Source organism: Episyrphus balteatus, chromosome 1 (assembly GCF_945859705.1).
Source record: "Episyrphus balteatus chromosome 1, idEpiBalt1.1, whole genome shotgun sequence".
NCBI classification, from domain to species: Eukaryota; Metazoa; Arthropoda; class Insecta; order Diptera; family Syrphidae; genus Episyrphus; species Episyrphus balteatus.
The window spans coordinates 40,638,551-40,663,498 of NC_079134.1; the positions used below are offsets into that span (position 1 = coordinate 40,638,551).

The window sequence follows — 24,948 nt, forward strand, 5'->3', positions numbered from 1 at the left end:
ACACAAATTAAAGACTCACTATCCATTTTCACATCAATGTCTTCATTCATTCCAAACTTCATATATTTAGTTTTAGTTACATTCACTTTAAGCTGGTTCATTTTCAGCCATACATCAATTCTTTTTTAATCATCATTCAATTTCTCACACATATCTTCACTATTTTTACCACAAATATAAATCAGACTATCATCCGCAAAAAATTTCATGCTGCAATATTTCAAACATTTTTTGAAGTAATTTATATACAAAAGAAACAAGAACACTCCCAAAACAGAACCTTGCGGTACTCCCAAATTGTTTACTTTTGCATCCGATGTCACACCATTCACACTAGTTCTTTGACTTCTATTGGTAAGATAAGATTCAAACCATATCCATTCACGATGACATACACCATATAAACGTAATTTGCTCAGTAATATTTGCCTATCAATCGTTTCAAATGCTCTTTTCAAATCAAGAAACACAGCCACTATCGAATGTCCACAGTCAATCTTCCTCTTCCAGTTCCACACAACACATGAGTGTCCACTTCTAAATCCAGATTGTTCCTGTATCAACAGATTATTACATTCTAAATAATTTTGAAACTGTTCTGCAACAAATTTTTCTAATATTTTTTCACACAATGGCAACATATATATTGGTCTGAATTCTTCACACTTGTTCGTATTATTCACTTTTTCAACAGGGATAATCAATGATTCTTTCCAACTTTCAGGAAATGTACCAGTCGATAGGGATTTATTTATTATTTTCATAAGTACCGGACCAATAATTTCAATCGACTTTCTTGTTATTTAATTTATTTATTAAAGTGTAAAGAGATCTTTCATTACAAAAACTGAAAATAAAAACAGAATTTATATTTATATCAGGTGGGACAAAGGGAATATATGGTATCGAGGCATTTATTTCAAGAATACTATCAACAAAGTAATTATTAAACTTGTTCGCTATTTCACTGGATTGCATTGCAATTTCATCACCAAAACGTACAAAATCAATGTTGTTTGATTTTTTATTCTGCAAAACCATATTTTTCAAAATTTTCAATTCATGATTGGATTTAGTCCAAGCACTTCCAAACTGAATATGGATATGGTGGTAACAATGTGATGTTATTGAGGAATGAGGACTCGTAAATTTTATTGTCACCTTCAGTAATTATGAATTCTGGAAATATTCGTTCCGTGCTTCAATCTATCTCCAAGCCTACCAATTTTGACAATTCCTTCGGTTCCGAACGAAGTTTCAATTTCATCCCAAGAACCTCGTTTTAACATAAACGTACCTAAGTCCTTATTTATAATTATTGTTTTAACGAAAAGTTTACTAAGAAAAGTGGATTGTTAGTACCCTTATTATAAGAACTAATTTTCGTTTGTTTTGTAGGTACCCAATAAAAAAAGTTCTTATAGGATTTTTTTTTTTAAACTGAAATGAATTATTAATTCTTTTAACAAATATAAGCTGTAAGTGTGTCCTTTTTGTTGATTGCTTAGTGATAACTTTTATTAAAAACAATTTTAACCTATAAAGTACATACCTACCAAACAGTTTTTTTTTCAACAATTAACTTTTTTAATAAATTTTTTTGGTATACCTATTAAAGTTATATGTTCATATTTTTTTCAAAAAACCAAAGATGTTTTATTTCATAAAAAAGAAAAAAGAACCATAAATTCATACAAAATTATCGTGTCCGGATAGTGAAATAAATTTGTCCGGAAACTAAATTTTGCGTCCGGACACTAGTGCAAATCGAACTTTTTTTTTATTATTCTTATTTTTAAATATTAAAATGTTTAATTTAAAAATTATGTGAATGTAACATTATTACAAAAATGCCAAACTTTAAGAAACTACCAAAATATTTGCAATAAAACTATTCGACGTCAAAGTTCAAAAGTACCTTAACTGTCCGGATGTTAGTGCCTTTACCCTACCATCTTTTTCTACAATTTCCCCATTTAACACCGAAAATGGTTATATTTTCAAACACAGCTAATTTCCCTTAAATCATAAAAATATTAGATACAGCAGCCAACCTTATCAAAGAAAGAACACTATAAAGGAATAAATCGATCATTGGAAGAATTTTCAATTTGATTGTTCTCTATCTTCTCTAACAAATTTGATGCAGATAGTTCTTCTTTATTGGTCTTACTTTCATTTAAGTTTAAAAATAATTTACCACTTACTTCGATTAAAAAACTTGTGTCCAAACTTTCCAATTAAAAATACATACATATTAAAAAGTAGTTGGTGACACATGATATTGAACTCAAAAGAAAGAATTTCCCATCTCCCACAAACCATCACAAAAGGAACCCACATCACATTTTACTTCTCAATTCTCATTCTTCCTATGCAATTTTATGCAAATTCGAAACCAAAACTCATCGAAGTAATAACCTTGAAATCTTCTCTATCTTTTCCCAAGGTGATAACATTTCCAAAAATTTTAGATAACAATTTTCTCTAATTTCCTAGTTCGAGTGCATACAAAAATACCAACACACATAAAATTGAACCGGACAAACAAACACACAACACATCCAACAGAAACACACAACACATTCATTCACACATTCTATATTTTTCTATATTCACTCTTCATTGGATTGCCGAATTTTCCTTTGGCTTTTTCTTCAGCATAATCCGTTTTTCATTTTTCCAATTTTCATTTTGCTTCTTTAAAAATAAACAAAACGCATTTTCTTGTCATTTTTACTTTGCTCTTAAAAAAAAAAAAACACATCTTCAAGTTGAGAAGAAATGAAGAGAAAGACGATAAAGTTTTAAAGAAAAAGAAAACCCTTTCTCTTTATCCAACAACCAAACTTCTCAAACCAATACGCAAGAGGAAGAAAAAAGAAGAACGAATATTATTTGTTGTATTTTATTTTTTCTTCTCTCATCATTCTTATTGGATTTATTGAATTAGAAGAGGCAAACACTAGTCACGTCATTTGCACAAACTTTTTTTTTTCTTTTATACGCACTAAATAGATGAATATGTGAATGTGACAGGGAGAAAAAAAAAAGAAGAAATATATTCACACCTTTTTATACTTTTTTTAATATACGGCAATACGGCACTTTGAAGTGAATAAATGTTTGACTGATTGGTTATTGCACTTTAATTAACTTTATTCTATTCAATCAAAGATGTTAAATTTGCATTTTGTGTGTGTGTATGGGCCAAAACGGTGGCAGCGGATTTTTTTCTTTACTTTTTTTTTTTTAAGTAACAAGTGCACCTCCGACGTCGACAAGCTTCGTTTTTCGACTCTTGATTCGAAAAAAAATTCTTATTTGAATTTGGATTTATTTCGATTTCGGTTCAGTATGAAAACAAAAAGCTTTATTTGCATGTGGGAAAATTTTTTGACAGTTGTTAGATTATGGGGGAAATTTTTGATGGCAGTGCTCTTTTGATGGTGTTTATTTCGAATGGGTTGGGTTTCGATATTCGAAAAAGTTTATTCTTTTGGGTTGTTCAATTTGATAAACTTGGTAAACTGGTATGTTTGATTAGATATTTTTTTTACAACATTTCACTGAAATTTTTTTGAGCGCAAGGCCTGGTACTCTGTTCGAAATAAATTTTAGCTCTCATACAAATTATCGAAAAACTTTATCATTCTGTGAGGCGCGTACCATTATACGATGCCTCTTGAGTCGCAAGGACTCAAAAAGTGGAAATAGAAATCAAAAGAGTCTCAAAATTTCGACCACGACTCTTTAGTCGGATAATTTTTTAATTCATCTTTTTTCTCTTTTGCACTCATTATGTTTCAAAAAAGGCGTGCCTCACGACACGACGCGACAGAACGCGACATGACGCGACACAACACGACACGACGCGACACAATGCGAAACACTCAAGTAACAATTTTACTTACATAAGGTCCATTTTGTTCGATTCGTCAAGCTATAGTTTATATACGTTTAGTTTAAGGCTTACTTACGCAAGTCATCCATTTTGGAAAGAAAGGAGGTCTCCTTAAGGCTATCTAGAAGTGTTAAGAAGAAGCCTTGTAAATATCAGTTAAAGAAGACCTTTATAAGACCGTTTTGAACCATTCTAAAGAAGCCTTGTATTTTCATGTGACAGAAGGCCTCTATAAGACCTGTTCCAAGAGGTTCTTGTAAGTATGCAATGTTTTCACCTGTAAGTATGCAAAGTTTTTATCCTGCAGATATGCAATGTTTGTAACGCATTAGAAAAAAACATTGCATTTCAATGTGAGGTTTCAATTCCCAACTAACATTTTTGCTTACGGGTTTCAAGTCTAAAGGGCTATTCGCACCTATAAGGCTGGTATACTACCCACGGTAAAAAAATTATCAGTAAACGCTGATATTTATACTTCTAAACAACTTTTTAGGAGTATCTTATAGTGGGATTATAGGTGTGATGAGAAAATTATCTATAAGCACACTATAACGATGTCGAGAAGCATTTAATCCTATAGGAATCCACGACAGAGGTCATATAAAGCTTCTTATCATGATAACAATTTTATTCTTATAAAGCTTTACAGGTGTACAAAATCTAGCATCTGAAATGTTTTATAGAAGGCATTACACTCAGCTTCTGGAATTTTCTTTTTAGGACGCCAAAATATATAGTGTTTCAATAAATTGTTACTGTTTGAGTTTATAGCGGAACATATAAGGTAGACAAAATTTTTTATTTTCTCAAAGTTATTGCTTTGCATGATAAAGTTTTAGCAACCCATTTAAAAAGTTTCTATTTCAATTTACACAAAAGCACCATGAATATCAGGTTGCAGGCACATGAAAGGATTTGGTCGAATGACTATAATGATGAATTAATTATTGATCCATCTATATATCGCTAATACAAACTCTTGGAAACTCTCTTCTTCGTTGCCATCAATTTAAGATCAGGTTGCCTCGGATGCACCGATTTCAACCAAGAAGCAAGTAATAATATATTTGACAGTATTAAAGAAATTGTAAGAAATCGACAATAATTGTTGCTGGAACAGCAAGGTAAGTCAAAGAATTAGATTTCGTTTAAATACTTCGAACTAACAAGAATATTGTTTCTTTTCTTTGAAGGAAGCCATGTTATTGAATATGCTAGACTGGAAATGATCGATTTGAAAAAGAAAAGCCATAATGAAGCACATGCACAGTATTAATCTATGTTGACCACTAGTTTAGAGTAAGTATAATTCATTGAAAGTAAAAAAATGTACCTTTTAAAAACTTGTGGCCAAGGTAAACCTTTTAGGCACCTTTTTCCCTTCTTTAAAAGCTTTACTCAAAATTAGGGATGGGCTTAACTGCTACTTTTGGATAACTGTTACTACCTGTTATTGCTACTTTCCAATAACAGGTATAAATACCTGTTACTGAAATAACAGTTAGTAATACAATTTTCACTAAAGAACGATAGTGCAATCTCATTATTTTGAGAATGATATTTAATAAGAGCAGAAAATTATTGAAGTTATACTTCTTTTGCGGCGGTGAGCTATGAAAATTTACTTTTTGACAAGAATGTCAAAGGGATTATGACGCGATCACCATCTCAGAGGCTGACAATTGGGCAGCAGGGCTGTCGTTTCACCTTTAGAGTTAGCAGTACTTTAGTATTTAAAAATGTAGTATGCCGCAGTACGGCAAAAAAAAAAACACAACACGTGGCAAGTTGCATCTGGCATGTGGCAAGTACCATGTGGCATGAAACATGGTGCAAGTGCATGTTGCATGTGTCAAGTAGCACGAGGAATGTGGCATTCAGTATGCAACATGTGGAAGTGTATGTGGTATGTGGCAAATTGCATGTATCAAGTTGCGTGTGGCAAGTTGCATGTGGCAATTTGCATTTGGCAAGTTGGATGTGGCAAATTGTGTGTGGCAAGTTGCATATGGTAATTATTCAATGGTGAGAAGTATAACTTCAATCGCGTGTACATAGTACACACAGGCTTTTTCTGAAATTGTGGCAATTTAAGTAGTTATAAAATGCGTATCTTATGCAAAATATAACTAAAACCTGAAATTGTTTTTTGTCTGTAATTATAATGAAACCATTAATTATGGATAACCAAAATTACAGGTATAGAAATATTTCTTACAGTAACAGGTATTGGGGAAAACGGCGAAATTTTGGTATTAATTTTACATTTTCTCATTTTTCGTATGTAAAATTATACCAAAAATAACAGGTATAGAAATATTTCTTACAGTAACAGGTATTGGGGAAAACGACGAAATTTTGGTATTAATTTTACACTTTCTCATTTTTCGTATGTAAAATTATACCAAAAATAACAGGTATAGAAATATTTCTTACAGTAACAGGTATTGGGGAAAACGACGAAATTTTGGTATTAATTTTACACTTTCTCATTTTTCGTATGTAAAATTATAGCAAAAATAACAGGTATAGAAATATTTCCTTCAGTAACAGGTATTGGGGAAAACGACGAAATTTTGGTATTAATTTTACATTTTCTCATTTTTCGTATGTAAAATTATATCAAAAATAACAGGTATAGAAATATTTCTTACAGTAACAGGTATTGGGGAGAACGACGAAATTATTAAAGAGATTTGATTAGTATTATGCTTTAAAAAAGTGATGAATGACTTACATATTTGGTATAGTCAAGTTTTTTGACTCTTCTCGTCTTCCGACTGTTTACTATTTACTATATCTTCTTGACATCATTTTCAAAGAAACAAGATTATCGCTCTTAGGTTTTCTTTATCAATAAATATGAATCCTAGGGTAAATAAAACATACAAAATGAAAAATTACAACAATCCTGGTTTGTTGTTTAAAGTGCTTATCTTTTTTGAGAAATTTGGCGAAGCTCTTTTAAAAAAGTTCATCTTCTTATTGGTTGCTTAGGTGCTGAATGCTGTTGCTGACAAACGGTAAAATAACGATACTTTTTAATTGCTCTAATTTGACAGAAATAAAGGCGGGATCAACAAAATTGGGCTCTTTTTGAGACTGTCTTTTTCTTTTCTCTTTCTAATTTCTAAGTTGGTGAAAAAACAAACCAAGATCATAAAATAGCTGCGTTCCTTTGGAAACATTTATTGAACTACTTTTTCAATACAGTAAAAGTAGCTGAAAGCAACTTTAAGTACTAGCAGAGAGCAGTTTATTATATAAGCAGTAAATTCCCACAAAGGAACGCCGGTAATAATTGAGGAGTGACTTTTCAAAACCGGATACAAACACTTTTTGTCATTTCTGAAATCTGATATATCAAAAAATCGAAAAAAAAAAGAACTAAATGATAAATTGTTATTTTTCATACGATTTTCAGATTTTGCCTGTCGTTTGTGTTAACTTGGTGATTAAACTAAGCAAAGCATTTGAATGTAAAGAAGAGATCTACATACTTAGTTTTAAAAAGTGGAAAGTGATTTTATCCCCTTTTGAAAAGTCACTCCTCAATTATGAACTAAATTCTTGATTAAAGCCAAGTATGCAGAACGAACTAAATTTAAGCTAGCATACAAAATTCTCTCCAAAATTAAGCCGCGTTTAAATGTTTTTCAGAATATTAGCAGAGTTGTGTTTGGCTTAAGCTTTAAGCCTAGTACGCAGCTGAAGCGAAACAAAAAATTTTGAAGTCTCCAATCTTAAAAGCGAACACGTTAACGAAAAAATACCATCGGGTAATAGAGCAAATTAAAAATAATAAAAATACAAATAAAAAAATTCAAGAAAAACATCAGAAAATAAGTTTTGGAGCAAAAAAAAAATTATTATAAGTTCCTTGATAATTTTGAGTAAGTAGATAATTTTGATCCGAGTAACAGGTATTATATGAGCATTTGTGTTTTTAACAGATTATTCGCCTGAACTAAAAGTATCAAAGATGAATTTTATCAAAAGTAACAGGTATTATAAATTCTTAGATAATTTTGAGTAAGGAGATCATTTTGATCCGAATAACAGGTATTATAGGAGCGTTTGTGTTTTTAACAGATTATTTGCCTGAACTGAAAGCATCAAAGATGAATTTTATCAAAAGTAACAGGTATTATAAATTCCTTGATAATTTTGAGTAAGGAGATCATTTTGATCCGAATAACAGGTATTATAGGAGCGTTTGTATTTTTAACAGATTATTCGCCTGAACGGAAAGTATCAAAGATGAATTTTATCAAAAGTAACAGGTATTATAAATTCCTTGATAATTTTGAGTAAGGAGATCATTTTGATCCGAATAACAGGTATTATAGGAGCGTTTGTGTTTTTAACAGATTATTCGCCTGAACGGAAAGTATCAAAGATGAATTTTATCAAAAGTAACAGGTATTATAAATTCCTTGATAATTTTGACTAAGCAGATAATTTTGATCCGAGTAACAGGTATTACAGATTATTACCGATAAAATTTATTTTTTGTGTAGGATAAGAGAAAGTTGTTTAGATAATTAGTAGGTATTTTTCATTTTATTAACCTTCTTATTACCGAAAATTTTCTTGGATTGCAAAAAAAAATTATTTAATTTAAATTTATTTAGATACTGAAAATATTAACTTATATTTCAGTAACAGGTATTTTCCCTGATGAGTAGCAAGTTGTTATTGCTACTTTCCAATACCTGTTATTCAATACCTGTTACTGAAATATCGGCCCATCCCTACTCAAAATATCATTTACTTGCAATACTCACTCAGTACTGAATAACTAATCTTTGTTAATTCATTTAACAACAAAAACTTTTAATTGAGTTTAACTTATAGAATAGAATGTGTGTTGGGTATACTGTAAGTCGATTATTAGCTGCAGTAAGCAATTTTGTTGTTATAGAAGGTACATACTTGTAACGCAACTCATTTTATCAAATGCGTTGGTTTGCAAGAAATGGCATCTTCTAGTCAACATTATTTCCAGTCCAGTATTACCAATTTCTTACCTCCATTTATTGGAGATCATCTTCAACTTGATAACTCCAATGAAGTTCTTTTTATCTGTACTAGTAGACCTAACCAGTTTGGAGCAAACTTTTCATACCTACACATAGCTTTTCTTTATTCTAAGACACGGCTTGAAATCAAAAAAACGTCGTCAAGCCTTAATGTTTTTAAGTGTTCCTAGCCTTGGGCTAAAAATTTCAATTTTTTTAGGACTTATTGGAACTTTGTCCTATTGTGGGAATTGGGTATTTCACGACGGGGAAATGAATGGAACCAATTTCTTTTTTTATTTTTATTATTTGGTGCTAAAAATTTAATTACAAAACAAAAAACACATGAGAAAACTAAAGAACGACCTGCCAAGCAAGATAAATTGCAGTTTTGATAAATTAGAAAATTTAATTTTTATTTTTCTTAAAGATGATGACAAATCTCCGCGTTCAACGCAGTCCATCTGAACGTAAGTTCTGAAAAACATAAGGCTATCGGATAGCTTTTTGTTGTTGTAAACCATTTTAAAACTTAGTACATAATGTTAAAATTTGCAAGAAATAAAGTCAAATTGTTTGGGCAAGTACTATGCAACAATAAAAATAAAGTAATCTGCTCAAAAGAAACAATTTTCCGCTTTACAATATTTACAATTTTACATATTTTATTGTAGCTGCTTTGGCAATCTATCTGGACAGCTTTGCATTCAAAAGAGATACCATAGATGATTGAACGCACCCAGTGTGAACGCCGTCCAAAACATGTGTTATTACAAAATGTTTGATAGCGCCATAAGTAAAATAAATTACATTTCAAGAAAAGAAAGAATTTCAAAACAAACCGAGAAGACGATGTGTTAAAACTTATCTACAAAAGTGAGCAAGGTTTCGCAAATTGTTTCAAATACATCAGTATTGTCAATTTAGATTCGTCAAAAAAATCTATCCCACAATTCGATCGACAGTTAGAGGATGCCTTCAGCGTCTATGTAAGATTTTCGGGAATGAAAATCAGTAAGTTCTATTCGATGAAATAATTTCATAAGAAAACTAATCTCTTCTCTGTCTATTATAGAATTGAAATCAACTAAAGACTTGACTATACCGGAAGGGTATGCGGTAGAGGAACGGGTGATTGTATGAACAAAATTCTAAACTGGAACATCAATGTTAAGGCGTGGAACTTTTTTCATCTAATTACCCGTACCACTACCGCATACCCGTCAGTTGTGGCCAAGCCTTAAATCTCGTCGAGAACTTTGCAAATTTAAATATGATTCACATAAAAAAAAAAAAAAAAACAAAACAAAAACAATCTAAACTTGACATTCTAGAGCGCATTTAAACGCCCAACCTGAAAGCCACGTTCGAAAAATGTATTCGATGGTGCAATCACGTTTCCAAAGCAATAGATAGCATTCATAAGTCTTTACCAAGAAATAAAGACGCACAGGCTTATCTAGGAACCTTATTTGGTTGGAATAAGTTATAATTATGTTGCACCAAGAAAACGTTTTCAGTCAATGAGTAATTTGAGTGGTGGTGAGAAAACTATTGCTGCTTTTTCTGTGTAAGTAAGTTCAGAAAGATAATTGTTAAAGTTTGGTTTTGAAACGTTTTTTCTTTTAAGTTTACAACCTGATCCATTTTTGTTGCATCTATAAACGAGATCACATCAGAATGAACCATCAAACTATTGTCATTTCACTCAAAGAGAAGTTTTATGTGCATTCTGTTGCTTAATTTGGAATTTCACCAGCTGTAAGTTTTTTTTTTCGAATAAATAGTTATTGGGATTTCTAATAGAGTTGGGCACTTTAGGGCTCAATTATAGCTATCAGTAAAATCCATCAGTAAAAATTCTGTTTTGCTATTTTTAATACTTTAAGATTCTAATTTATGCAAAATATTGATGAAATAAATTAAAAACACATTTTCACTAACTTTTTGAAAAAGAAGCAAGGCATTTGGTGTTATATTTTAGTCACAAATACATATTATAAATTTTACTGATGAAATTTTATTTTACTGAACAGTAAAATTTATAAAATGGATTTGTGAATAAAATTTAACACCAAATGCATTGCTTCTTTTTGAAAAAAATAGTTAAAATAAGGTCCAAACTTATTTCATCAATATTTTGTTCAAAATAGCCAATATATAATGGATTTTACTGATAGCTATAACAGAGCCCTTAGTTCATTTGAGTAATCATCAAATTAGTTCAAAACACGCTACTTAACAAGTTCTGACCTAGCTCATTTTAGTTAAATTTGTTTTATCACTCTGTTTTTATAGAAAAAACAAAAATACTTTGTTCAAACTGTATGTTAAATTGATGCATGCTACATATAAAACAAAAATTAAGTTAAAAATAATAGATAAACATTTTATTTCTTATAAAAATTCTTAATTTCCTTTATATACTTGTCGAGCTTTCTGATTCCTGTTGGGAGTCTATGAGAAGGTCGTTTTGCTTTCATTAAATTGGAATCATAGTAATCCAAGATGCTACTTGTTTTTTGTTGTTGCTCAGATATTAGAGCAGTGGTACTTGAAGAGAAAACGCTGAAACTGGCACAAGCGATTTTGTGCACTTTTTCATCTAAATCCTAAGGTAGAGCAGAGATCGAATTTCGATCCGCAAATTTTTACCTTCAAATAGGTACCAAGTGACTAAGAAGTTATTTGGAAGGAAAATTTTTCATTTTCTTGGTACAGTCCTTAAGTCCTTACCTCTCGATTAGCCATGAAAAAAAAAATATTAAAAATTAAAAAATGCACGCAAAGTTCTGTGCTATAAATTTTCTAAAAGCTGGTTGTTTATCCTTTATTTTGGTTTTTGACTCAAGTTGTTTCATTAAGAAGTTTTCGAGAAATTAAGTTTAATAGATGAAATTTAGAAAAAAAAAAATTGTTTTCTTTTTTGAACTAATTCTGTATAAAATTTTGCAATATTATGAACCTTTTTTTATTATTATTTAATGACCTGGTAGTTTAAAGTCAAATTCTAAAGAATTCATTCTAACAAATATCAAAGTTCCTAAGAAATTGAAAAAAAAAACTGAAACATAATTTTTTCACGGAAACCCTGTTCCTTTTTTTTTATTTACAATATTATATTTTTTATTTGCATTTTTTTTTTTAAATTTTTAACTGAATGTTAAAAGTTATCCCTGGAGAAATTTTCTCAGTAATATAATACATTCAATGGAATAATATAAAAATCTATTAGTAAGGGTCGTTTTTGAGGTAAATTGCTTAACCCCGACTGCGTTTTGTGTCCAATTTAGCCCAGTCGTAATAAAGAATACAGTCTAAAACATATAAGTAGGTACTTCTATTACTATTACTACATAAAAGTAGGCGGGGGCTCGTGCCAAATTCCAATTTTTAAAAATTTTTTTGATACCTACATAGTTAGTACCTATTTGGTTGAAAACTAAAATTGATGTCAGCTGGAGCTGCTGTGGGGCTTTAAGGAGAGAAAATATTTCAAAGTAGATAGAAATAAAAAAATCAGTTAAACTCGTATCATTTTGGAATAAGCTGGCTAGGCTGAAAGTATTTCACATCTTATTAAATATTCACATCTCTTACTAAACTGTACCATATATTGAAATGTATATTCAGGCAAGCGAGTGCCTTATTTTTTATTATTTTGTTAAAAAGTGCAAATAAAATATACAAACACATGATTCCATTGAAAAACTATATTTTATTTATTTCAGGTGAGTTCTTATCGATGGAACAAAACGTGTCGATGGAGAAACAAATTTCACCCAAGGCGCAATGATAATAATCCTGCCGAAGCTCAAATACGCAATTTCATAGGCAGCAACGAACGAATCTCGGTGCCAGCTTATAAAACCTAATTTAAATGGACTTAATATTAATGCCAGGATAATATTAAACTCCTACAAATCATTTTTTAGAAGGACACTGCACCGTTTCTCACAAATGATGGATAAAAATGTGGAAAGAAAGCCAAAGTAAACAAAAACTAAGTTGGCAATCTTGTTCCTACAGAAAAAATCAATTAAAACTTGTCTGCATCCCTGACACAGTAGTATCTACTTGCTGCTCAGTTAAAAGTACAATATGTTCGCATCTAAAAAGTACAAGAAATAGATGTTTTTAAAAGTACTATGGGTGAGGCTATCCATGTGTTACGTACTGCAAGTATGTATGATGAGGAGTTTTATTTCAATTTTCTAATATCTTTTTCACTCATTTATAGGTGCGCCCTCCATTGCAACAACAGCAGCAACAACATCAGCAACAACTTCTGTCACATCAGCAACATGCACCGCAGCAACTGCACCATCAGCAACCTTCTCAAATGATTCCTCCACAAAAACATTCCCAACCACCTCCACAGCATCAGCAGAATCCTCTATACCACCAGGGAATGCATCCGCAAAACTTCAATCTACCGACATTTGGTATACCGCCCCCGGGCTGCGGTGGGTATCAACCTGCATGGGATGAGCACAATCTCCATGTGGAATGCAATGGAAAGAGATGAAGTCCAAAAACTGATGGAAGATGCTCATCTTAATGGAAAGTAAGTTAACTCGCATGAATAAAGAAACAAAATTGATACACTAACAAATGCCTTTGTGTTTCTATTGTCAAAAGATCATTATTTAGTGAATTAAGTCAACGTTATGGACGCCAAGATCACAACAAAGCCATCGAAGAAGTACGTGAACGTGAAAGTTTTTTTCAAAGAGTAAATATTGTCGATTTTCTTCTCAAGAAAGAAGAGGATAAAATTCAGAAAAAGAAAAAGGTATGTGCAAAGTTTCTGGTGTCTATTATTGAGGCAAATTACCATAATGTTTTTTTTTTTTGAAAATTTTATATAATAATAAAAAAATTAATGAAAATATTATAACAATCTTAAGATTTACAACTTTAAATCAAAATATCCACAAAATAAAATTCCAAAAATATTTTTTTTATCTCAAAAACAAAATTGTATAGATTGTAATTTGTTTATATATTTTCATGGATTTTTATTTTAATGATGCTGATATCTTCTCATACTTCTATTACTTCCACATACTATAACTACTACTATACTACTACCGCTGGGTTATGCTTGCTATCGGCAACCAGCAGCCTCATACTACCACCATCTTGTTGGGATGCGTCTGCGATCTCTTGTGCTAATCTATATGCCATTGTTTATTGGTGCTTTGATTCATCATGAAGTCGAAAAGAAGTATAAATGGATTCAAGAGTTTTTGCAATTTGTCTACAGCAATTGCTGTTCGGTTGATCCAAGGCAAAGTGAATTGAGATCATCGATCTTTGCTACATTAACCATTGTAGCACCAGAAGAATTTGTCGCACACAGGAGATCTATTAGTGAAATGTTGGCTGCTGCTTTAACTGATTACGAAACCAGTGGAAATATGGCTACTCAAGTGACATATAAAATTTGTACAACTATGACCTATTTGGTGCCATTCATTTTTATACACAAGACTGTTGAATTGACGGACCAGAAGTCGATTGCTATGATTATTAAGTTTCTTCAAGCTTTTGTCGTCGAGGACTCTCTGATAAGGTAAGACAATTTGGACCGTATACCTCTATTTTTTCCCAAAAATTTTAAATATCATTTTTTTTTCTATTCAAGGTTATTCAAACTTTTGGAGTATCCCCAACTACACTCAACAAACATTCGTTTGTTGTTGGACTTTCACTTGGAAGCTTCGAAAAACACTCAGTTGGATAGTTCGGTGCGTGTAAACACTGGCATCTATTGGCTGGTTGGTGCGCTTGAAGAAGAAGGTAATTGTCAGGCAAGAGCTCGTTGAACTCATCATTCAGGTTGTCTTGAACCCAATTGAGGCATTACCCTCCAGTGGTGGAGATGAAAAACATGGCGCTGACACACCACCGTTGCTGGAAAGAAAAATAACATACATATTTTGATTCTTCCGTGGTTGGCTGCAGCCACTGAAGCATGCAATGCTGAATTTAAAAGTCAAGAGTTTGCTTCGGCAACAAGTGCTTCATATTGTTGTAATATACCTAGAGTGCTTAAATGAACATTAAAATAAATTATATAAATTCAAAATAATTTCTCTTTTTTTCATTTTATTTTTTTAGCCCTATTATGCTTCCAATAAGAATTCTGTGGTAGGCTTATAGGATCGAATACCACTTTCGGCTACTGATGAGAAACCTTACAGTAGTCTTACAGTGTACTTCTCGCACATTTATAGGATCGAATACCACATTCGGCTACTGATGAAAAACTTTACAGGAGTATTTCATCGTACTTCTTATAGGTTTAATAGGAGTAAAAAAAGGGGGCCTTTTTGATGATAAACAGGGTTATATGAGTCTTTTAGGTGTGAAATTAGTGATGACAAAAAGCTTCTCACCATCGTTATAACATCGAAATTGTTAGTTGGGTTAGCTCCCAATTTTCCACTCATCTTTAATATTCGAGCATGGTTTACTGGTAGGTGCTTGCTTGGTATGCAGAGGTACGTGGGATCGATTCCTGGACGGGTCATGTGATGAAAATAAAAAAAATGTGTTCTTTTTCAATTAAAATAATATTCTCATCATTTCAGAACAACAGAAAAAGCAGTGGAATTTCCAAAAAAGGAAAAGAAACAAAATAGAAAAAATTAAAATAAATAAAATAATACGTAGAAAAGGCAAAACAGAAAAAATCAAAAGAAAATAAAAAAATGAAATAAAATTCAATAAATTCTTTTCTTTTGTGCATAAATTCAACATCTTCTTCAACACCTTCAACAACTTCTATAAGACCTTATTATAACATCCTACGCAAGTAATCCGGTTTGTGCGTTAGTTAAACCCTCTGCAGGAAGACCTCCGTAAGGCCATTTTAAGCTGTTTGTCACGCTATTAGCTTGTGGATTACCTGTGAAGGAAAGTCCTATGCAATTTCGGTAAAATGCGTCAAAATGATTTGCATAAGACATGTCCTTCTTGTTATGAAAGCCAAAAAATAGCTTGCATCCCAACTAACAAATTTGCTTCTATAAAGCTTTACAGGTGGTAATGTAGCTCCTGTAAAGCTTTATAGAAGGGATATTGCTTGTTGGGATTGACCCTTATGAAAGCTAAATTGTTACTTGGGTGGACAAAAAAAAAAACGCATCAGGGCTTAACCTGAAATCTTGGCAGCACTGTATATTGAATGTTCCGAAAACAGCAGATTCAACAAAAATTTAAAGTTGTCATATTTTTAACTTTCAGGTTTTTTCTTATATTTTTCATGTATGTTTCACAAAGAGATACAAAAATGTATGCCAGCAAAACTAGTTAAATACATTTGGTCATTACAAACGTCAGTTTTCACGTTTGTAAATAAATTCTAAACAAGTTATGAAAAAATTAGTTTGGTAGCACAGATTTAAATTTGTTTGAAAAAGTTAAGCCCAGAGAAATTTCCGGGCTAAAGCCTAGTACGTTGCTGATGCGAAACGAAAAATTTTCAAGTCTCCAAAGTCGACAACGAAAATGCTAACGAAAAAATATCATATCAAAAAAAAAATTCAAAATTAATTCAAAATCAAGAAGAAATCAACAGAAAATAATTTTTAAAGAAAGAAATAAATGAATTAAATGTGAAAAAACCGTCAACACTGATACTCTTGGAGTCAAGAAAAATGCACAGGACAATAAAAAGTAAGTGACAAATGAGTGAAAACTCTCCAATTTTTTGCTAGAGCTGCGTACTACGAAAAGCAAAACGAAATTTTTCGTTCAAGATTTCGTTAATGAAATTTTGTATGCAAAATTTCGTTTCGCATCAGCAGCGTACCAGGCTTAAACAACAAAGCCAAAGGGGCTAAATTGTTGTTGCATTTTACATGTAAATTGCTTAGCCTCAACTGCGTTTTTTTCTCCAGTAAGGACCGGTTGTAATAAAAAACACACATAAGGGGTATTCACGATCCGATGCAACTGGTCTTGTATCATTGCAAAAGTGCAAAAGTGTAAAATCTTACAACACTACAACAACAAAGTATACGGATTAAAATTTTACAACAGTCTTGCACTTTTGCTATACCCTAGACCTATTGCAAAATAAAAATACAATAGAGTAAAATTATTTTTGACGAAATGGTAACGGAATTACGAATAACAGAGTTACGCGCGACAGAGTTACGGCCGTCAAAGTTACTTGAAACCGAAGTTACGAAAAACTAGAGTTACGAATTCTAAAGTTAGGTGTGTTTTTTTGTTTATCTATATAGATTTTGTGCAAAAAAACGACATCGAGATTTTTGAAATCGAAACAATTTACGTGTTAAAAACAACAAAAACTTTATCTGTATAGATTTTTGAAAAATCCAGATAATTATCCAGATTTTACTTTCTCTCGATAAAAACAGTAGTGCCAAGGTAGTTTAATTGTTGTGTTCATACAGAAATATCTGAAAATATTAACAAAAAAAAAAAAAGCGGAGAAAACGAGGTTTGAAAAAAACTCTCATAGAAAAAAATAATCAAAAATTTGTTTGACATGGTTGCATTGAAATGTTAATATCTCGAGATATACGCAATGCACTTTTCAGATAAAAGTCTTAAATGGATCCAATGCCGTCTTTACCATAAGGGCACACGGGGCCCGTGCCCAGGGCCCCCATTCTCAGGGGGGGCCCCGAAGGAACGAAAATTTCGCAAAACATTTTTGTCGGGCAGACCATTTACCAAAAAATTTTAGTTTTTATATGGCAACCAAATAAAGTTTTTTCTACACCTAAACGGAAAATGTATGCTTTCAACATGAAAACAAATTATGTGGCGTTGTATGCGGACAAAAATTTAAATCCAAACGACCAAACACCAAACCCAAATTAAATTTTCCAAAAAATAAGACAATAATATTTTCAAAAAACAAGAAAAAAAAAAATTTTTTTTTCCACTGTAGGTAAGATTATTTATTTATAATTAATAAAAACAACGAATTATCTTTCATTATCTTTTTCCTTAAATAATAATTTCGTTTGAAGTTTGCAAAACTGTCAAATTTGTAGTGCGTGTTAAAATCAGTGTAAAAATATGTGTCGTATTAAAAGACGAAAAAAGAATCAATTCGTCGGCAAAAAACATCAATACTTTTCCGTTGAAAAACGTTTAAGAAAAAACTATTGCTGGCTCATCGATGGTACATCAATGTTTTGGTTCAATGGAAAACGCCATGGTACAATAGTTGGCACCCCCAAACATTTTTTTAATTTGAATTGCAAATTGCTCTCGTATTTAAAGATTGACACATAAAATTCATTAAATAACTTTTAAAAAATTGTTTTTCAAAAAAAATATTTTTTTCTTAATCCAAAAATAAATTTTTTTTAAGTTTTCTTAATTTTAATATTAGTATAAACCTTTTTATGTCAAAATTTTTATTAAAATCGGTTGTGTCGTTTACATTAAGAAATCAGTTCTATGACAAGTGGGTACCGTTTATTACGGTCCAAAAAAATATTTTTCTTATTTCAAAAGTGCGGCCCTATTTGCAGCATTACACGGTTTTTTTTTTTCAAAGCAAAATCGTTATCCTTTTTTAAGAAAATTGCAATATCTCGAAAACTTTTAAGAAAATTGCAATATCTTGAAAACTTTAGGTATATTGGAGATATCCGTTAAAAAGGAGACATTAAAATAAAATAACGGCTCCGCTCTTGGAAATCACGTACAAATCGTCTGTACCGAGTTTTTAGCAAATCTATCAATCCATTTGAGCTCTTTTTTCAATTCATTGTATAATTATTGGCAGTATAAAATGTCAATATTGGCAGTGGCAACGTTTGATGTCTCAATGCACGTATTATTGGCACCCCCTGCCAATAATAAAGACACTAGGTACTTTATATGGAACGATATATTGGCAGCCCTTTTTAATCAACCATTGCCGTTTAGCCAACCGTTGTACTTACTTTACTTTCCAAAAGGGCCCCAAATTCTTGTGTGCCCAAGGGCCCCAAGATAGTTAAAGACGGCCCTGAATGGATCCTGATAAGATTGTTGAACAGATATGTATATAAAATTACCAAAGTTTTTTCGAAAAATTAGAAATAAAAATAAAAAAGTTTTCACATTTGATTTTTAAAAAATCGAAAAAAAATTCAATATGGCTACCTTCAAACGCTTATAACACAAGAACGACGCAACTAATGTTAATGGTCATGGTCTTAAAATGTAGCTAAGAATATACAGATAATTTTTGGTTTTTTGTGAAAAAACAATTTTTTTGAATCCAACATGGATGCCATGGCCATATGAAAATTTTTGTTTGCATCCAACATGGATGTAATGGCCTTCCCACTTCGGAGTTAAAATAAAAAAAAACAAAAGCAACATTTTTGACAGACAGCTGCCAAAGTATATGTACAGTGGTGCCAAATGTTTGCATGGATTTCAAAAATCTCGATGTCGTTTTTTTGCACAAAATCTATATAGATAAACAAAAAAACACAGCTAGTGTGTACGAAGTGTAATAGCCTTTTCACACCAAGCCAAAAACGCGGTTTTTGCGAAAAAACCCAAAAACCTATATCAAAAACACAAGTTTTTCCATACATTTTCCATAAACCACAAGTTTTCGTAAAACACAAGTTTTTGATTAAACTCGCCAAAAACCTGAAAATGAAAACATTCAACTCCAAACGAAATAACCAAACAAACCTTTTGAAGAATTCAGCACAAATTCAGCAGACAAAAAAAAAATGAGAGCAGACAAAAAAAAAAAAGAACTGACAGAATCAGCTGTTTTACAAATGCAGTTTGTTGATTTTTGCAACTGGTAAGAAACATTTTTGTATTCATTAACAAAATATTCTGTATAATTAATCAAATTTCTTTTCATTAATTGTAGAAAATGGCAGAGCAGAAAAAAAAACAAAAAAAAAGATGTCCAAACGATCTTCTTCATCAAAAATCTCTTCTCAACTTTACTAATTAAGCTATCTGGATGCTACTTCGAAGTCGTTTTTTTTCCTTGTATTTGGTGTCTCAAAGAGGAAGAAACTTTGCAAAACTTTTATATATTCCTCTGTTTTATGTTAATGAATTAAAATTATTTATTTAAATTGTCAGAGTTCCTTTTATTTGATTAATTTTGTGAGCTCAAGCTGATTTAAGCAATAAAAATTAAATCCCATCGAAAACTTGACATTTGGATGTCAAAATATTTTAAACGTCAAACAAAAACCTGTAAACTTGTGGTGTGAACGCTTTTCAGGTTTTTGAAAACTTTTTGCCATAAACCGCGTTTTTGGGTTTGGTGTGAAAAGGCTATAAAGAGAAACATTAACACTATAGTGTGTACGAAGTGTAAGAAAAAAAAATATTTCAATTCGCTTTGTTCTCGATTTCAAAATCAAACAAACCTCTCTTAACTGTCAAAACCAAAACAAACGAACACATCTACTAAATTCGCCCTACAAATTGACGCAAATCGTTTATTTATCTCTTTTCCTCTTACAACTTTTCCTATAGTTTCTCTCTATTTAAAACTTTTTCAACATGTCATTTGGAAAAAAATTCCCTGCAGTACCTAGAAAAAAAATGTCCATTCATTTCACTTCGATTTCGCCCTAGCCCCAGGAGGACGCGTTTCGCGGACTATAAAATATTTTTAATTGCTCAAGAAGATTTTGTCAGGGGGGATTTTTATTCTAATTAGTTTTTATTCAGAAAATAATAATAAATTTTCTTTTAAACAAAGAAAAAATACAACACAAATTAATTGTTTTGTTATCATCAATTTTTAAATTATTCTCTGGTGCAATTAAGTGTGTTCAACATCTTTCTGAGACTACACTTTTTTTTAATTTTTAACCCCTTTTTTCAACCACGCTGAAAATCAACACACACAAAAAAATATCTAGTATCTGCGAATTTCGTTTGTTCCTCCACCAAATTTATTTATAATATAATAAATTTTATAAAAATTTAACAAATTTTATTAAACGGGGGCAAAATTGCTACGCAACAACAAAATAGATTCAACCGCAAACGTCGGCTATACATGGAAGACGTTATCGTGATTAGTGACACCGAGTTAGAGCAGGAATCATCAGACATGGATATTGAAGCCGATCAAGATATAATTGTTCCAAAGGATACAGAAACGTAAGTTCTAGAATAAAATAATTTGAAACAATTGTAAAAACCATGCAAAACAAAAATGTAAAAAACCTTCCAAATTGATTGTGTTCTTTGTTTCATTTCTCTTGTCTTCTGGGAATGGAAGTTTTATGTAACCTCAACTTTTTTTTGTGTGTTTTTCTTTCTGTCATGCGATGTAGATTCGATGTTCTTTTTTTTCTATTTTTTTTTGTTAATTAATTTGTTGTATTTTTTCATTTGGTTGTTGTGTGGTTTGTAACCAACCAAACCGCAGTTTGGAAAAACTGGTTTAAAGTTATACATATTTCCAATTTGTTGCGTCTGTTGTCGTCGTCGTTCCCTGTTGTCTGTCTTGTCTACATGTTTTTTTAAAATTCATACGACTTCTCCTCGTGGCTCTGGGCAAGACTTGGCCCAAAAGCAGCCAGCAGCAGCCTTTTTTCTGCTTCTACGCCAATTTATTGATTTTTTTGTTTGCCTCGTATTTCTGCAACCTTGCAACGAAGCAAGTAATCAACTAAAACCAACCAACCAGAGCTTTAGAGGAGAGCACATGTAATTGGAAGATTTTTTTAATGTTTTTCTTTTGTTTTGTATTTTTCCATGCTGTTGTTGTCGTCCTCAGTCTACTCAACTATTCTGACAGTTTTTCTACTTTTGTAAACAAGTTCTAAATTGAAAGTATTTAAAATGGCTTGCCATTGAATTGGAGAGATGCGGGCTTTGGTAGAACTTTGAGTACTTAGTGAAATTACTTGCCTTGCTTGGCAAATTGTAATTACGCAATAAGTAGCTTTTGTTGGTACATACTTTAGGAAAGTGTAGGTACATTATTCGTTTTCCATTCGATTGATTGTTTTTCTTCTTTTTTCGTGTCGTTTCGATTTATTTGTTATCTTGTTTTCTACTTTAACACGAAGTACAGTGTGTCACAGCTAAATTGATCCAGCGAATCTAAAAACATTCAACAAATCCATGTAAAGCCAAACTCGAAAAAGATATCGTCGATCAAGGGGCACGGCAGTGCCCAGCCAAGTTCTCTAGCAACTTTGGCACTACACCTAGGGTTGCCATGCATCCGGTTTTTCCCGGACATGTACTCTTTTTTGGCTGTGTGAGGGACGTCCGGGATAGTTTCTAAAAATTGTCCGGGATTGTACTCTTTTCAATCCTTTAAGTATCTCACTACTTGTATCTCACTACTTAATTCATTCCACATTCAAAAAACCGAATCGAGTTAATTAAAAGCGAGGTGTTTTTATTTTGGGTAATTATCTGCTCAATTCTTTTTTATATTCTGTTCCAAATTAATCAAAACTCAAACATTAGCGTATGAGCTACTGCTTAGTGAATTCTCTATTTAAAAGTACAGTATTTCTGGGGGTCTTCCGATTTTGGTATGTAACTTTAAGCTTAGAGCTACTAAATTAACACTGAAAGAAAACGATTGTAATGGTTCTAATCTATAGAATATGTTAACCTTTTTTTTGTGAGAAGATTTACTTTTCCAGTTTTATTAGTAATTTAATAAACCCTTATTGTAAGACACAAGGCCCAAATTTTTTAACGATTAACGAAAATCTAAAGACACTTTAGTAAGTTGCTAAGTCAAAAAAACCATTTCTTAACTTAGTAACTTACTAAAAAGACTATTAGCATTTCACTTACGGCCATATTATTCACCAGTTTAAAAAATACATCTGGATGTAAGATTGTCAAATGTCAAAAATAAATCCAAATCCAAAATAGTTATCCCGATTTTAACTATGAAAATAGTTAAAAAAATAGTTAAATGACTATTTTTTTCTCTGTGTGATAGTGATATCATAGATTTGGATTTATTTTTGACTTTTCAATTTCTTTGCATCCAGATGTATTTTTTAAACTAGTGAATAATATGGCCGTTAATCGTTTAAAATTTTGTGCAATTGGTTTTTAATGGAAATTTTAAAATTTTTTTTTTAACTGGAATTGCATTGCAACTTTTGTAATATTAGCGCAAATGTTTACTATAGTAAACTATACCAGGAATGCCAAACTTTGTCTCAAGGTTTTTTTATTTTATTTCTTTTTTTTTTGAGAAAAAATAAGAAAAAAAATGCTCAAGGGTTTAAAATGTGATTTTTACTTCAATCTTAATAAGATTGTTCCGTTTTTTTAGTATAATTATGCATTCCTTTTGTCCTAGTTTTGTACTCTTTTTTTTTTGTCCTTATATGTCCGGGAAAGTCCGGGATTTTGCATCTCGATTACTAGTTTCGTCTAAATATATCTGGCAACCCTAACTACACCCTTATTTACAGGAAACAACTCAGGCCATTTTCGACCCCCCTCTAACTTACACACCAAAGATGCTAGAATTTTCAAACTCTACATTTGTTGAGCTGGTCAAAACTAAACACCTCACAAAATTTCAACCTCTTACGATGAGTAGTTTCTGAGATATAGGGCTTCAAAAATCGCAAAAACCGTAACTGACTGACTGACTGACTGACTGATTCACTCACTCACTCACTAAAACATAATAAAACGATAACAATGCAAAAAATCCTATTTTTTTGATTTTTTTCAACAAAAACTTGCTGAATTGTTAAATAAATTGCATAAAATTGATTATTTGTTTTATGCTGGTAGTAAATAACGTTTGAGTCGAATAAATTGCATTATAAACAAGAAAAATGACTTTAAACCGGGCAAAATGCTTAAAATTATTGAAAAAACTTCCGAAAAAATTTTGTTCAAAGTCGTACCGATAAATCGAAAAACTAATGATGCCAATCGATTTCTCAGGTCCGAAATAGGGGGAAACAGTCAACAGCGCACTTGTCAAAGATTTCGACTTGCAGAGTGATATTATAGAGCACTTCTGGTTATCGTAGAATCTTGAAATTTGGTAGAATGGTAAAGATGCTAGTTTATACAAAGGAAAAAATTTAAAATTTGACAATTTCAGACAGGGGGCGTGGCAACCGCCCATTTCCGCTGAATTTTCATAAAATATTATAGAGCACTTCTGATTATCGTAGAATCTTGATATTTGGTAGAATGGTAGAGCTGGTAATTTATACAAAGAAAAAAATTTTAAGTTTGAAAATTTCAGCCAGGGGGCTTGGCAACCGCCCATTTTCATTGAATTTTCATCAAATATAGAGATTTTCAATTCTACAGCCATACCTTGCAAAAAGTAGTGAAATCACAACAAAAACATTAGGTACTGTTAAAAAAAAGAGCCAAGTTCTCCTATGTTGAAATTATGCTGGCACAAAAAGTATTGAGATGTAAAAGTATACCAATTTCTAAAGTTCGGGTTCAAATTCGTATCAATAAAAATTTGATTGTTTACTTGGCAATTTTTGAAATAACTTTAAAAATCGGTAATTAATAGAAAAATTATCAAGAGAACAATCAAAATTTTATTGGTACGAATTTGAACCCAAACTTTAGAACTTGGTACACTTTTACATCTCAATACTTTTTTTGCCAGCATAATTTCAACATAGGAGAACTTGGCTCTTTTTTTTAACAGTAATGTTTTTGTTGTGATATTAAAATAACATGTTACAACTTAATGTGTCTTCTATAATTATGGTACTTTACAAGTGCATCCGATGCATTTAACCAAAGATATTACACTTTTTCTGAATTTACAACAAAATTCAATGTTACAGCTTAATCGATCCACTTTAAAAAATAGGTAAAACAACTTCAAAGTTAACATTTATTAATCAAAAAATTAACAAATTAATATCTTGTATGATAAACCTTGTTATCTATCATTGCTTTCAACCTTTTTGGCATTGATTCCACTAATTTTTGGGTGATTTCTGGGTTTATCTTATTACACTCATCCAGAATAACTTTTTTTGCATATTTTTGCTTCCA

General features: G+C 31.4%; 3 protein-coding genes across 13 annotated transcripts in view; 2 read left to right on the forward strand and 1 right to left on the reverse strand.

The window, feature by feature from the left end:
• The window catches only part of LOC129907874 (dual specificity protein phosphatase CDC14A), a 79,364-nt gene extending 76,021 nt beyond the window's left edge, over positions 1 to 3,343 (reverse strand). The window contains exon 1 of the mRNA XM_055984299.1: positions 3,072 to 3,343. The gene's annotated coding sequence lies outside the window, so the exon portion shown is untranslated. The remainder of the gene's footprint in view (positions 1 to 3,071) is intronic.
• A 970-nt stretch (positions 3,344 to 4,313) lies between these two features.
• Positions 4,314 to 15,023, forward strand: LOC129921418 (uncharacterized). 10 transcript variants are annotated; one of them, XR_008773516.1, is made up of 11 exons: positions 4,314 to 4,502; positions 4,557 to 5,031; positions 5,101 to 5,206; positions 9,603 to 9,942; positions 10,004 to 10,502; positions 10,559 to 10,689; positions 12,660 to 13,110; positions 13,169 to 13,495; positions 13,570 to 13,723; positions 14,056 to 14,506; positions 14,579 to 15,023. XR_008773516.1 is itself a non-coding variant. In XM_056003229.1 (7 exons), exons 6-7 carry the CDS (start codon positions 14,082 to 14,084, stop codon positions 14,757 to 14,759), a joined length of 606 nt encoding a protein of 201 aa, XP_055859204.1. In that variant the 5' UTR covers positions 4,695 to 5,031; positions 5,101 to 5,206; positions 12,660 to 13,110; positions 13,169 to 13,495; positions 13,570 to 13,723; positions 14,056 to 14,081; the 3' UTR covers positions 14,760 to 15,015. The 10 variants fall into 10 exon arrangements, 1 of the variants encoding a protein (XP_055859204.1); XR_008773517.1 differs by having other exon boundaries at positions 4,319 to 4,691; positions 4,787 to 5,031; positions 14,579 to 15,021; XR_008773521.1 differs by having other exon boundaries at positions 4,325 to 5,031; positions 9,603 to 9,804; positions 9,856 to 9,942; positions 14,579 to 15,018.
• A 5,481-nt stretch (positions 15,024 to 20,504) lies between these two features.
• Positions 20,505 to 24,948, forward strand: part of LOC129913994 (dnaJ homolog subfamily C member 7) — a 50,076-nt gene continuing 45,632 nt past the window's right edge. The window contains exon 1 of one of the 2 annotated variants that reach the window (XM_055993013.1): positions 20,505 to 21,069. In XM_055993013.1, the coding sequence (XP_055848988.1) occupies positions 20,966 to 21,069 (104 nt within the window). In that variant the 5' untranslated portion in view covers positions 20,505 to 20,965. The remainder of the gene's footprint in view (positions 21,070 to 24,948) is intronic. The other variant, XM_055993039.1, reaches the window with a different exon arrangement.

Coding starts and splice junctions, on each gene's coding strand:
- LOC129921418 (XM_056003229.1), top strand. CDS start 14,082: ATGCGTCTGCGATCTCTTGTGCTAATCTATATGCCATTGTTTATTGGT. Junction 14,507..14,578: donor GTCGAGGACTCTCTGATAAG/GTAAGACAATTT, acceptor TTTCTATTCAAG/GTTATTCAAACTTTTGGAGT.